Raw genomic sequence first — 15409 nt, 5'->3', positions numbered from 1 at the left:
TATGCAAACTGCAGCGGATCAAGGGAGTCATTTACGATCAGCTTAATCTCTTCATGACATGTGAGGTCAGCACCACAGGTCTGTAGTCATTTGAGGTACTGGGATGACTTTTCTTCGGCACCGGAACAATGCAGGAGGTCTTCTACAGTTAGGGCACCTTTTTCTGGAATTTTTAAGCCCAGTAATCCTGTTCATGCCCTCCCGTTTCTCTTTGACGCTGTTTATTTCCAGCTTGCACTCAAGCCTCTCCCGGTAGCTGTTTTTTGGTTTCCTCAGCTCCCTCCTTAGCTCCTTTTGGACTGATCTGACCTCCTCATTATCTCCTGCCATGAGTGCTCTCTTTTTCCTCTTTAGGATTCTTAATGTCTTTGTTGATCCATGGCATCTTGTTTAAAAAACAGTGGACCTTCTTTGTGGGTTCAATGCTTTCCTCACAGAATTGTATGTAGTCCGTAATATACTGGGTGAGTCCCTCAGTGTCCTCTGCGTGATCCTCAAGGAACAGGTCCCAGTCTGTGCTCTCGAAGCAGTCCTGCAGGGCCTTTTCAGCCTCACTGGACCACACCTTTACAAACTTAGACAAGCTGCTGTTTGACTACTGGTTTGTACACGGGTACAAGATAGATCAAGTTGTGGTCTGATCTGCCCAGAGGGGGAAGGGCAGTGGAGCTGTATGCCCCTTCACATTGGCATACAGCTGGTCCAAGATTTTATTCTCCCTTGTTTTGCATTTTACATACTGTGTGAAGTTTGTAAGGGTTTTAGAGAGGGGAACATGGTTGAAGTCCCCGTTAATTATCATGAGTGCGCTCGGGTGTTGTGTCTGAAGTTTTGCAGTGGTTGGAGTGGATGATGTCGCAGGCGCGTGCCGCTCCTGCCGATGGTGGACTGTACATTGTCACAATAATGGCGTGAGGGAAGTCCCTGGGCAAGTAGTGTGGTCTCAGTCCCACAGCCAGTAGCTCTAGATCTGGCGTACACATGCTCTCCTTCACCGTTATGTGTCCAGCGTTGCCCCATTTTGAGTTAATTATAATAGTATAGGAGGAGTAAATCTATAACAGGATGTTCAACACGCACATAGTAAAGTGTGTGTGTGTGTAAAATATATATGTATGTATATGTGTGTGTGTGTGTGTATATATATATATATATATATATATATATATATATATATATATATATATATATATATATATATATATATATATATATATATATATATAAATAAATAAATAAATAAATAAATAAGGGTCAGGTGTCCACATACTTGGCAATATACTGTGTTTTTTTTTTTTTTTTTTTTTTTTTTTTTTTTAAGACTATAACCCATGGAATATTCAGAAAACCAAAACACAGCAGCTGTTGCAGTAATACCAGTAGAAGTTGGGTACTTGCAATCAACTTCTGTCATAGGGGAGGAACATTTAGATTCACTTTATATGTTGTGTTTATATTCATATGTTGGCCACCTGTTGTTCTATAAAATAATTGTAATCATTTCCTTCAGCTTGGAAAATAGTTGTTGGTTGGAGTGTGTGTGTGTGTGTGTGTGTGTGAGGGGGGGGGTTGCTTACCATTTATAGCCATTTAATTAATTGCAAGTACTGATGGTGCCGAAGGACATTTGATGTATAGATTTTCTTTTTTGTTTCCTTCTCTTTTTTTTTGGAGCATTGAAAGTGTGCACACGTCAGAGTCGTTGGCCATTAGGCCTGGGCAAAGGGTTGCACATGGGTGTAGTTGGGGGCTCTGTAGCGCCCCTTTTATACGTTACAAAAACTTGGTGCATATTGTACATACTTGTACGTATATGTACAAAACTCTACACACGTTGTCCTCATAAATCTCATCAACTTTCGTGCTGACAGTCATTAGCTTAGAGGGGGGGCTCTGTAGTGCCCTCTTTTGACTAAAGTCGTGAGCTCAGTTTTACCTACAGTCACCAAACTTTTTACACATTGTTCTCATCAAGTTGGACCAATTTCTAAATGAGTCATTAGCTCTGCCCAACAGGAAGACGGCCATTTTGGATTTAATGTGGATTTTTTTTTTTTAATTGCATACTCCTGAATTTTTAAATACTCCTCCGAGGGGATTCATGTGATTGTCATCAAACTTGGTCAACATTATACCAAGACATTGAAGGTGATAGATTGCAAAGGGGGTTTCGTCATAGTGAGGCAATAGATTTATGGCGATAAAATGGAAAAATGATGTCTCATATCTTCTGCATGCATTGAGTGATTTTAGATGAAACCTGAGCTGTATGTTTTGTCATGGGGGCTGATCACATTGATATGACTATTGTGAGTCATGCTCATAGCGCCACCAACTGGCAAGAGGAAGTGTGAGACTTACACTAGACTTTGCAATAATCCTCTTGCATTTACCCGAATCACCTCAAACTTGGTCAGAATAATGTCAAGACACTGATGTAAAATTGTGAAAAGATTTTTGATAGGTTGGTGTTGCCGTGGTAATGCATCAATCTTAATACTTTTTTCTTTGTATATTTGGGTGTTTTACTCTACAGCACTTGCTATGCATTGTTTTCATACACCCACCGGGTGGCAATGGCACCATAGTGCTTGGGCCTGTCATAGTGGCTTGAAGCTCTATTTTGAATTTGTAATCTTTGTGCTCAAATATCTCCCATAAACAAAATGAACAGTGTTTAATATTTTTAACAAAATGTATCACATGTATATAATTTCTTAAACATAAAAACATTTATAAATTCTCCAAAAGATGTTACCTGGAATCGATCAAATGATTCATTGAAACATTAAATTGGCTCCATGGACGCCATGACTGTGGCCTTTTCTAGGGCAATGTAGACCACAGAGGAGTGCAGCTGGTGTCATTGGAAAATGTGGCATGTGTCTGTCATTGTGATCAAGAGTTATTGGTCAAAAAGTGCAGTTAATTGATACTAATGATGCCGCCTCTCCACCAAACAATGCGATCATATGACTAGCATGCTCTCTATATTTTAACTTTATGGGTTGTGCAGATTGGGACCTCCGGTGTTGAAATAGTGCAGTCGCATTAGATGCATAATTATAATGCTGATATTGCAAATTCCTGTGAGTTTTGGAGATGTATCGATATATTTTCAAAAGTGATAGAGGATGAGACAATATCATTAGCATCAAGATACAGATAGATGGATGTTACAGTAAAACTTGTTTAAGCTTTTTCAACTCGCTAGTTTTTGCGCCTCTCCGCTCTCACACGCCACATGTAACCACACCCTGCACTCACTCGCTCCTGTTTTTATTGGCTGATATCGGTGTGAAGTGGTTTAGATTGAGATCATGATACCAGCTATAGGCTAATGGGGAGGTTTTGGGAAATTTCAGAATACATTTGTTTGTTAAACTCTTCTATAAGCAATGAGAGTTGACCATCTTTATAGCTGCTATTATTAATATTATTATTATTATTATTATTATTATTGTTCTCCACCACTCAGGTTGAACCTAAAAGAATCACACTGGTGCTGCAGCCGTCTTCTCAGGGTGGGACAAACCAGGTCGGCACAATGACAGTTGGTGGCAATCCATCAGCAGGAGCTGGACAACAGGGCCAGCAATCCAGGCTTGTATTGGGCTCTCTGCCGGGGAAATTAGTGCTTCAGGGTGGCCAGTTGGCAGCTCTTACCCAGGCTAGAGCAGGCCAGACAGGGGCACAACCAAAGGTGCTCACCATCCAGCTTCAAGTACAGCAGCAGCCCAACCAACAGGGAGCCAAGGTAAGTCAAGTCCTTTTTGTAGGGTTTAGGTAGTGGGCGGGGTCCTCCGCAGTGAGTATGCTGAGGGGCCAGGCAGGTTCTATCTAAAATCTTGTTTTATTTATTATTATTATTATTTATTATTATAATTACTAAGTACAGGGTTTTCAGGAGGCTTGGGTACTGTCTGTGTTCCAGAGGGGGGTGGTGGAAAAATTGGAAGGAAATTTAAACACATTGTTTTTGAGCATTTATTTTTTTTAAACATGTTTGTGGAATTACGCTGACAACACTTATTGTACTTGTATTCAAAAGTCTATTCATTTCAACAAGTATCATGATTGATATTTAATGAAAATATATGTGGATTCCTTTAACTTGTACACATAGGAAGAATGAACATGTTGAAACACACCTGTTATTATTTTGAAAATGCACCCAAAAGTACATAAAGGAGACAGAGAATTATTATATAAATATTGCCGCTCTGTCTGTGCCTGGTTCTCACACTATGCTGCACGAACCGGTAGAAAACGCTGTCGCGGTCAGTGCTGGGAAAAGCCGCATGATCCGCAAGTGTTTGGTGAAGTTCACACATAATGTCATTTTTTTTAAGCGATCAGCACCTGTTTTACATAATAATCCTATGGAGTAGACTGTGTTTTTAAAAATGCCCTGAGCTTCATCTGGGACGCTCTTAACTGGATTTTGGAACAGCAGGTTAAAAAAAAAAAAGTATTAATTTTTTTATATAATCTATATTATATAATATATATAATATGAACACAGCCTAACTTTGTTTAGCTACCAAGCCATGTTAGATGCTAACGTTAGCTGAGTCAAAGTATCTATATCTAACTAGCCGTGCTGGTTAACGTAAATTAATTCAGTACATGAATGTCTGTGTAAATTAGCTAGGTTAACAATTTTAGTTGTGCAGTGGGCTACATTAGTCTGCCTGTCTGCCTATAGCTGTAGTTAAATGCCCACAAGAATTACTCCCTAACAAAATAAAAGTTTATATTTCATTTATTCTTTGTTGAGGTTTACTTTATCGATGGCTTGCAACTTGCTTATCCAAATCGATGGTTGTAACCACCATCCCAAGTTGACGGTACAGAGAATTATCCGATCAGTTGTTTGATTAGCATGGCGATGAGCATCTGTCACAGCAATCACACAAACGTCCAAACATTGACTACGTTTACATGGACAGCAGTAATCTAACTATTGACCTTACTCTGAGTAAGACAATATTGTGATTAAGGTGTTTACATGAGTCGCTTTTAAAATATTCCTTTCATGTTCCTGTTTTATGTTATAGAACATAGTTTGATTAACAGCACACGTCATTAAGTCACCGCGCCGTGAATTAAATTGAAATGGGAAATATGGCCTCACTTGGCGCCTTACAGATGAACTATCTGGAATGTTATAAATCAAAAAATAAGTTTTGTTTAGCATGGTTAATTCTTATTGAAGCAAAAACAAAAAAATCACCCCGGGGGGGAACTAATTGCCCCCTTAAACTTAATATCTGGTTTTGCCACCTTTTGGCGACAAACACTTCTGATAACTGGAGATCAGTCTTTCAGTTACTTCTAGGACTAGGGTTTACTCCTATGCTTTGGATCATTGTCATCCTCATCTATTATCATCATATAAATACATACATGCATACATACAGGTGCAGCTCACAAAATTTGAATATTGTGGAAAAGTTAATTTTTTTTTTCTGTAATTTAATTCATAAAGTGGAACTTTCATATAGTCTCAATTCATTGCACAAAGTGAAATATTTCAAGCCTTTTTTTTGTTTGTTTTAATCTTGATTACAGCATACAGCTCTTGGAAATCAAAAATCCACTATCTCAATATAAAAATTTATAATACTGAAATGTCTGTCTTCTGAAAAGTAGGTTCATTTATGCTCTGATACTCGGTCAGGACTTTAATCCTTTTGCATGAATAACTGCATCAGTGCGGCGTGGCGTGGAGGCGATCAGCCTGTGGCACTGCTGAGGTGTTCTGGAAGGCCTGGTTGCTTTGATAGGGGCCTTCAGCTCGTCTGTATTGTCGGGTCTGGTGCCTCTCATAGATTTTCTATGGGGTTCGGGTCAGGCGAGTCGACCGGACAATCAAGCACAGTAATACCATGGTCAGAAACCAGTTACTAGAAGTTTTGGCACTGTGGGAGGTGTCGAGTCCTGCTGGAAAAGGAAATCAGCATCTCCATGAAGCTCGTCAGCAGACGGAAGCATGAAGTTCTCTAAAATCTCCTGGTAGACGCTGCATCGACTCTCGACTTGAGAAAACACACTGGACCAACACCAGCAGATGACATGGCAACCCAAATCATCACTGACTGTGGAAACTTCACACTGGACTTCCAGCAGCTTGGGTTCTGTGCCTCTCCACTCTTCCTCCAGACTCTGGAACCTTGATTTCCAAATGAAATGCAAAATTTACTTCCATCTTCCCCGTGATTGTGGTCATGTACTGAACCAGACTGAGAGATTAAAGACTCAGAAAACATTAGCAGGTGTTTTGAGTTAATTATCTGATTAGAGTCTTCTCAGGTCGACATTTCTGTATTATAAATTCTGTATTTGAATCTTTTGAGAGACTGAATTTTTGATTTCCATAAGATGTAAGCCGCAATCACTGAGACTAAAACAAAAATAAATCTAGAATATATGAAAGTTCCACTTTTTAAATTAAATTAGGGAACAAAATGAACTTTTCCACGATATTCGAATTTTTTGAGATGCACCTGTGTGTGTGTGTGTGTGTGTGTGTGTGTGTGTGTGTATATATATATATATATATATATATATATATATATATATATATATATATATATATATATATATATATATATATATATATTGGGATAAATTCACACCTTTAATATCTGTATACCGTGCTGATATTTCTGTAAAGCTGCTTTGAGACAATGTCTATTGTAAAAAGCGCTATACAAATAAAATTGAATTGAATATATAAATATATATATAGCATGCAGAATATTTACATCATTCACCACTGAAGTGCTTCAAAGTGAAATATACAATAAATCACGGACCTATTCTTATTCAGTTTCAGCTCGTTTCTGGTACTGCGAATGCCAGTGGCTGCCACCAAGTTGTCCAGCTTTCTCAAGGCCAGGGAGTACAAAGACTGGCAGTGCCCGTTAAACTTTTGCTACAGCAACAGGTATGACCTTTTAAACTGTTCTTCATAGGATCAAGTCCAATAATTTGTTTTCTGGACAAATCAAATGCTAATTAAAGCATGTTAATTCAAGCATATATTTGCAATTTCATTTCCCTGATGACTGTGTACAATTATTACTTTTGTGTGGAGGTGTACAGTGACTGGTTTATTTCATTAATTCATTTAAAAAAAAAAAAAGTCCCACACCTGTCTGCACCCATAGGAATTCCTCCCACAGTTAAAAAAAAAAAAAGAATAATTTAAAAGCTAAATAAAATAAAAATAAAATCCCAGCACTGTGGCTAAAGAAGCACATTCATTAATGCTGGTTGCACGTCACTATTCATTCCCTCTCCACTAGTTTTGAAGGGTCATAGCACCTCCCTCTTTCAGCTCAAGTCTACCTCTCAGTGCTTTTAAAAATGCGTGGATGGCTGTGTGAAGAAGGGAGTGGGTGTGGCAGGGGAGGAAGAGGGGGCGAGCATTCAGAACACTCACAATATAGATGGATAGTGACCAAGTTTGCAGATGAAAGCAGAGGACCTCTCTCCTCCTGAATCCCCAGGGCTAAATGGAGATGCAATAGATAGCAGTGCAGGTCCTCTGCCCTATCTATCCCTGTCGTGACTTTGAAGGAAAACATAAAACCAGAGGCAGTGCGGATGGGAGAAGTGTCGGAATGGTAGCTAGCTAATAGGCTTGAACTTTCCATGATTAAAAAGGTGAAGGTTCTTCCCTTCTACGCGGACTCTTGTATATTTTTGCACACGATGGCCACAGACCTTTTAATTATTTTAATTAGCTCAAGTAAAACGGCAAGTAAAACGGCCATGGTTAAAAATTAGACACATACCTCATTTGAAGGGATGGAAAATTCCTCGGGATTGAGTACCACATCGTTGTGTAGATAGAAACTGCTTTCATGAGCATGTCCGAAGTCCACCTTTCTCCAATTCTCATAGCTCTCCCAAATAAACACATTGGAACTCTTACACCACTGAAACAAACACCTGCGACCCATTTGAACTCCTCTCTTATCTACTACATCTGTAGGAAAGCACCACGTGCTGTCATGAATAATTAAGAGACAGCATCTTCTCATAGGATAAGAACACACAGCCTCATGAATAATTGAGACAGACACGTCATCGAAGTACTATAGTACATTGCCATGTCACTGCCTGTGACGTGTGACAGGATGAGATTTTAAACCAGGAAGATAAAAATAGCAGAAAAAAGCTCAAAATGAACCTGTTTTCTTCTACAATTAAAATTAACGGATGCCAAGATTCTTTTATGATGTGCGATATGTACACCTCTGTTAAAATCTCAGAAAATCTAGTTTACATTTATACATTTAGCAGAGGCTTTTATCCAAAGCGACTTACAAATGAGAAAATACAAGATATATATATATATATATATATATATATATATATATATATATATATATATATATATATATATATATATATATATATATATATATACATACACACACATATATATACATACACACGCACACACAATAGCATCGGTTGCACACCGGCTTCAGAGCATCAATTATACGTTTGTTGTCATCCGCCTCGAATCTGAAGTATTTCCATATACCATGCCTCATTTCCTCTCAACGAGTCATAGTGGAGCTAAACTTCTGTAGGTTTTCCCCGTGTGCTTGTAGTTGTTGTTTACCTCTTGTGGGCTGACTAAAACACTTGTGCGTATTTGCTGCCCCCTTTAGGCCCGGAAGAATTGCAACCTCCGTACCTCCATTAGAATCAGTTCGAACGCTACTCCAGAAAAACAAGTACTGTCATGTTTTAAGAATGTTGGTACCGAAGTGTGTGTATGTGTATATATATGTGTGTGTATGTATGTGTGTGTATATATATATATATATATATATATATATATATATATATATATATATATATATATATATATATATATACACACACAAAATATAAGGTGTATGTGTGTGTTAAAATATATTAATTTTATATACACAAAATATAAGGTGTATGTGTTAATGTGTGTATATATATTTTACCACACATACATACACACATTGTATGTATGTATGCGTGTGTGTGTATATATGTGTATATATATATGTATGTATGTGTGTGTGTATATATGTATACACTCGTTACATCAAGGCAAACTTTGCTTATTTTAATGGGAAAATAGGATGCACCTCGGGGATGAACGCAGGACTGTTGATTGCCTTTTGAGGAAGACATCACTTCCTTCAAAACATATGATGGCCCTTCAGAATCCCACCCACAGTGTTTGAATGGAGTAGCTTGTAGACTGTGAAAATGCAAATGTATAAATGGCTTTTTGTCTGCTGTGTAGCATGAAAATATACAATATAAAAAGATGGTAGAACCAGACCTGTTTAAACACAGAAAATGAAGTATCAAATGGGCTTGGCATTGTGTTTAATTTTCGTCAGTATATCCTGTACACCAATGAGATGATTTGCAATTGAATTTGAATTGGCACAAACTGTGCATGCTCATAAGGGAAATGCAGTTGCAAGTGTGTGCTTAAATTAAAATGCTGGCATAATTATTTTCAGGCAATAAAATATGTTGTATAAGGTATTATAAGTTAAAGCATTTTGTAATTTTTTTGGTGCATACAAGATAACGTAAATTTACATTATTACTTTTCCCCCAAGACAAGCTCAGCTTCTTGTTCTGGGGGTGCTGTTTCCGTGGTGAAGGTCATCAATACCTCAACTGGGTCTTCTGCTAACTCCACAACTGCCTCGCAGGGTTTACGTATTGTCAAGGCCACTGAGCCCTTGCGAAAAGTGGAGACTCTGTGTAAGCAGGAGAAAGCCAATCGAATTGTTGCCGAGGCCATTGCTCGGGCTAAAGCCCGTGGTGAGCGAAACATCCCACGGGTGCTCAGTCAAGATGAATTTCCTGCCAGACAGACATCCACTGACATTGATGGTGTTGCAAGTCCAACTGGTGCCAAGAAGAAAAGTGCAGGAGGGAACAAAAAGAAGTGCCCTGCATTGGGTGCAGCAACTGTGAAAGCTACAGTTGGAGAGAAGAAGGTTAAGGTGAAAAGTACTGGATCTGCAGTGGCTGGAGGAGGTGGAGGCTGTAAGAGTAAAGGGAAAACAAAGCCCAAGTAAGTTTTGTGTGTTTGTGTGTGAGAGAGAGGGAGCATAATTTTATCATTCTTAGGAGGGGAAAAAAAAAAAATGTAACAGCTAAAATTTAAGAGATAAATGGACTGTTATACACTGTAGTGTATTTTTAATCAGTGTTTTAGTATATTTTAATATGCAAATTCTTTCCAACCATATTTTTTTTTTTTTTTTTTTTTTATAAGTAGTCAGCAAAGCACTAGTTTCAAAATGATTGGCAGCCTCACAATTAATATTGGGTAAAATCTCCCCTAGAGCAAATAACCACACTGAATTTATATCTGTAATGTTTGCTTTATGTTGAAACACTTTGTCTCGGAACATAAAAAAATTTAATAAAATTTCATATATATATATATATATATATATATATATATATATATATATATATATATATCCTGTTTCTGCATATATATATACATACATACATACTTATTTATTTATTTATTTATTTATTTATTGATTTATTTATTTTTTCCTTCTGTTTCTGCATATGAATTGCCTTCTGTACACGGTTTAAGTCCTGAGATGGCCATTGCAAAACTTGGGTTATATTTCCACCCCTCTTGCAATGAGCATAGCCTCTGGTGTGTATGCATATGCATGCTGAAACCTTTCAACAAAGTCAGAGAGTGTATGGATGATGCATGATTTGAAATAAAAACCTCTGTAAGGGCAGTGGTTATAGTTAAACAGTTAAAGCTCTGGGTTCCTGGTCAGAAGGTCCTGGGTTTAAGCCCCAGTGCTGCTGCTTCGTCTTTTTCTCCTTCTTCCTCTCCTTCTCCCTTCTTCTCCTTGTAGGACCTTGTGTATACCTTAGTGAGCTATCTGTATAACATCTTGGGATCAGAGATATTGGTTGAACATTAGTGATGCACCGAAAGGAATTCTGGGCCAAAACAGAAAATTAATTTTTTCAAACCCATTATAAAATGGCTTCTTTTTTTTTTTTTTGTATTATTAGACTTTTTAATTAATTTCACAAATTTAATGAATCTGAATTGAAAAACCATAAACCAATAAAATGATCACACATTTATTGAAATTAACACACACAAACAATATTAAATACATTATTCTTCATTCAGTTCTGTAGCAATCAAATTTAACAGATTATTTTTATCCAATTATCTAAATAATATTATGTCAAATGTCAAGTAATGAACTAGGCCTCTATTCTGTTTGTGTAAACATATTTGCACATAAATATTATTGTGCAAAACAGTAATAATAGAACTAAAACTAAATTCAAATTGTAAACAACAGATGTAGCCTCAAGTCAAGAACAAAATTTTTATGTAATTGCTATACACATAACAAATTGGACTGCTTTCTATTTAAGCAAAGGTGGCTGGATTCTCTTCCAAGAACAAAATTTGCTCAACTTTATGGCAGGAGAGCTGGTGCTTGGGGCAGATAAATACCTGCGTACAAAAGCGCATGCAGCACTGCTGTAGATCGGGGCACTTACCTGAAGAATCTCATCAAACATGTCAAAGTGAGGGAGTTTGCACCTCATCACTTGTGCGTACCCATTTCTCTGGCACATTTTGCTTTGTGCTGCGCATCGATCCTAGATGCATTCATCACCTCCAGCTCTGCCTGTATCATTTCCCATGCATGCTGCCTTTTCTCTGCGTCAAAGTACCATCCTTTAAATCACAGATCTGGTAATGTTGCAATGTAACAATAAGTGCTGAGCACTGAGGGGTGAGGTGTGTATCCCTATAGAAAATACCTCCAAAGCTGGAAATACACACACATCAGTACACTCGAGCACTGAGAACCTTGGGGAACTCAATGAGAGAGAAGACCTAATTCTGTATAAAACCGAATAAACAAACACTAATTGGCATCAGCAAGATAGGCTCATAAATAGTTAGGAGAGAACAATATTCATGTTAAGCTAAAGAAACAGGAGTGTTATGAGCATTTATAGCAGGAATGTATGTCAACAATGAACTTTCCATAGGTCAGTTCATGAAATGAGCAGCGGTAAATTGTCAATCTACAAGATATCAAGCATCATGACTTTGATTGAGGACAGGAATATTAGCATGTTGCAAGTTGAGGTTTTTGAAGCCTATTTATTTGAGATGGAGTGTATATGTAGATGAGGTGACGATGCTGGACAGTCTAAATAATTGGGTCCCTTTAGGTGAATATGAAGCAAGGGCTCACGCATCACCGACAGTGGGTATTCACATTCTGGCTAATGTAGGAGCTGTTAACCAGAATGAAAATAAACATTGATTAATTGTTGCGCTAGATTCTTTAAGGTATACTTTGGCTGCATCATATTTTATCCCATGGATGCATGGGCAAATGTTTGTGAACACCTGAGCATCACACCCATATGTATTTTTTTGATCATCCAATTTCCACATTTAGTCCCTCTGCTGTTGTAATAACTCCACTATTTGTAGGGAGGGTTTCCACTAGGTTTTGGTGCATGACTCTGGGGATTTGCCCATTCAGTGTTCAGTGAAATTGAGGTCAGGGCTTTGTGCAGACCACTTGGCACTTAACCCTTGGCAAACTATGTCTTCATGGACCTCACTTGACAGGGGCATTTCGGGACCATGTTTGGACTAGGCATCTTGGTTCCAGTGAAGGGAAATGGTAATGCTACAGCATACAGAGACTTCCTATACAATTGCGTGCTTCTAACGTTGTGGTAACAGTTGGGGAAATCCCGACTATGGGCGTGATTGGTCAGAAGTCCACAAACTTTTGGCCATATATTGGGGTGCTTGATGATTTGTGAACCCTTGATAATTTTATATATTTCTGCATAAATATAACCTGAAACATCAGATTTTCAAACAAGTCCTAATAGTGAACCCAATTAAACAAATTATACTTGGTCATTTATTTATTGAGGAAAATGATCCAATATTACATATTTGTGAGCGGCAAAAGTATGTGAACCTTTTGCTTTCAGTATCTGGTGTGACCCCTTGTGCAGCAATAACTGAAGCTAAATGTTTCTGGTAACTGTTGATTAGTGCAAGGGTTCCCAAACTTTTCCAGGGCGAGGCCCCCCAAATGGCATTAACATTTGACCGAGGCCCCCCTTTTGCAAGATGTCTTTAAAACACATTAAAAATACAGACTTCTGAATATATCCCCCTTTTTTTTTTTTTTTATTAATAATTACATCTTACATCTTTACATTACATTAGGAATTGATTGTCTATGTGTGGTTGTCTGAGAGTGAGAATTTATTTTTCACACCATATTGTTGAGGACCCACGGGCGGCCCCTAAGGGGGCAGCAGCCCCCACTTTGAAGACCACTGGATTAGTGCACGCTGCACAGAGGCTTGGAGGAATTTGCAAAAAGTTCTATTTTGTTCTCATCTGTCCACAGAACATTTTTCCATTAGCCTTCTGCCTTTTGTCCATATGATCTTTAGTAGATTGCCCGTGTGCAATTTGCTAAAATATTCTTTTTGGAGAACAGTGGCTTTCTTCTTGCAACCCTTGCCATGCACACCATTGTTCAGTGTTTTTCGGATGGTGGACTCATGAAAATTAATATTAGCCAATGTGACACAGGCCTTTAGTTGCTTAGAAGTTACCCTGGGTTCCTTTGTGACCCCTTGGACTGTTAATCTTTTGGAGTGATCTTTGTTAGTTGATTACTCCTGGGGAGGGTAACTATGGTCTTAAATTTTCTCCATTTGTACACAATCTGTCTGTTTGTGGATTGGTGGAGTCTAAACTATTTAGAGATGGTTTTGTAACTTTTTTCCAGGCTGATGAGCATCAGCAACTCTCTTTCTGAGGTCCTCAGAAATCTCCATTGTTCATGCCGTGATACACTTCCACAAACCAAACAAGATCAGACTTTGATAGATCCCTGTTCTTTAAATAAAAGAACAGAGTGTGTGTACACACGCACACACACAGTGGGGGGAAATAAGTATTGAACGCATCAACATTTTTTTCAGGAAATACATGTACAATGAGGTTATTCACATGAAAGTTTCACCAGACATCAGTATTAACTGAAGAAATCCTAACATAAAAAAATCCAAACATTAAAGTCCATAAATATAGTTGTGTAATAAAGTGGAATGGCGTGGGGGGGTATTGAACAGGCTAAGAAAAAACAGTTCTCCAAGGTAAGGCAAGGAACCAGCTGAAATCTGTAAGTAATTATACCCCCTATCTGTGCAAATTAATATCAGCTGGGTTAGTAAATTGCTGCTCTATAAAAAGGCTTTTCGTTACCAAGGTGTCACAGAAGAAACATCCCATGATGGATAAAAGCAAAGAGTTCTCCCAAGACCTTCACAACCTTATTGTTGAGAAACATATTGATGGAATCGGATACAGACGTATTTCAAAACTTCTGAATCTTCCAGTAAGCACCACTGGGGCCATTATCCTCAAGTGGAAGCAACATCATTCCGTCATCAACCGGCCACGCACAGGAGCTCCTCACAAGATTTCTGACCAGGGAGTCAGAAGAATAGTCAGAAGAGTAGCCCAAGAGCCAAGGACCACTCGGAAAGAGCTCCAGAAACACTTGGAGGCAGCAGGTGCCATCGTCACAGAGAAAACAATAGGCAATGCACTCCACTGCTCACGCTCACCACGCAAGACTCCATTACTAAAGAAAAGGCATGTCGAAGCTCGTTTAAAGTTTGATACAACTCATTTGGACAAGCCTATGAAATACTGGGAGAGTGTAGTCTGGTCAGACGAGAGCAAAATGGAACTTTTGGTTGTGATACTACACACCATGTTTGGATAAGAAAGGTCCCTGCACATCACCCTAAAAACACTGTACCATCAGTGAAGTTTGGAGGTGGAAGCATCATGGTGTGGGGCTGTTTTTCATCACATGGTACTGGCAGACTTCATATAAATGGAGCCCTTTACTGGGAGATTCTTGAGAAGAATCTGCTGCCATCCATCAGGATGATGATGAGACATGGGTGGGCGGCCCATTAATTTCTTCATACAGGAAGTGTCTTGAAGCTGTCATTACAAAGGCTTCTCCACTAAGTGTTAAATATCTTTCAGTTAGTGTGTTCAATACTTTTTTCCTGTGTCATTCCTCTTTATGAGAGAATCTGGTCAATCTCGGTGCATAAAGGACAATGCCAAAAACCACTTCTGAATGCACGTGATCTCTGATCCTTTCGATGTCGCTGTCTTTAAAAGTCTTGAATCTGTAATGGATATCCTGACTTGGGCTCTGGAATACTTTGTCAAACCTTTTCTCAGTCAACACCATTCGCTGCTGTATCCACAGGTGCAAGTTAGACTTTACTA

At 38.4% G+C, this 15409-nt stretch overlaps 1 protein-coding gene across 2 annotated transcripts in view; it reads left to right on the top strand.

Moving 5' to 3' along the window:
* chd8 (chromodomain helicase DNA binding protein 8) overlaps nt 1–15409 on the top strand; it is an 83864-nt gene that overhangs the window by 15074 nt on the left and 53381 nt on the right. For both annotated transcript variants that reach the window (XM_053681305.1, XM_017472103.3), the window contains exons 4-6: nt 3479–3757; nt 6836–6952; nt 9639–10102. In XM_053681305.1, the coding sequence (XP_053537280.1) occupies nt 3479–3757; nt 6836–6952; nt 9639–10102 (860 nt within the window). The remainder of the gene's footprint in view (nt 1–3478; nt 3758–6835; nt 6953–9638; nt 10103–15409) is intronic.

This window comes from Ictalurus punctatus, chromosome 7 (genome assembly GCF_001660625.3).
Source record: "Ictalurus punctatus breed USDA103 chromosome 7, Coco_2.0, whole genome shotgun sequence".
Lineage (NCBI taxonomy): Eukaryota > Metazoa > Chordata > Actinopteri > Siluriformes > Ictaluridae > Ictalurus > Ictalurus punctatus.
This window is presented reverse-complemented; position numbering and strand designations above follow the sequence as displayed.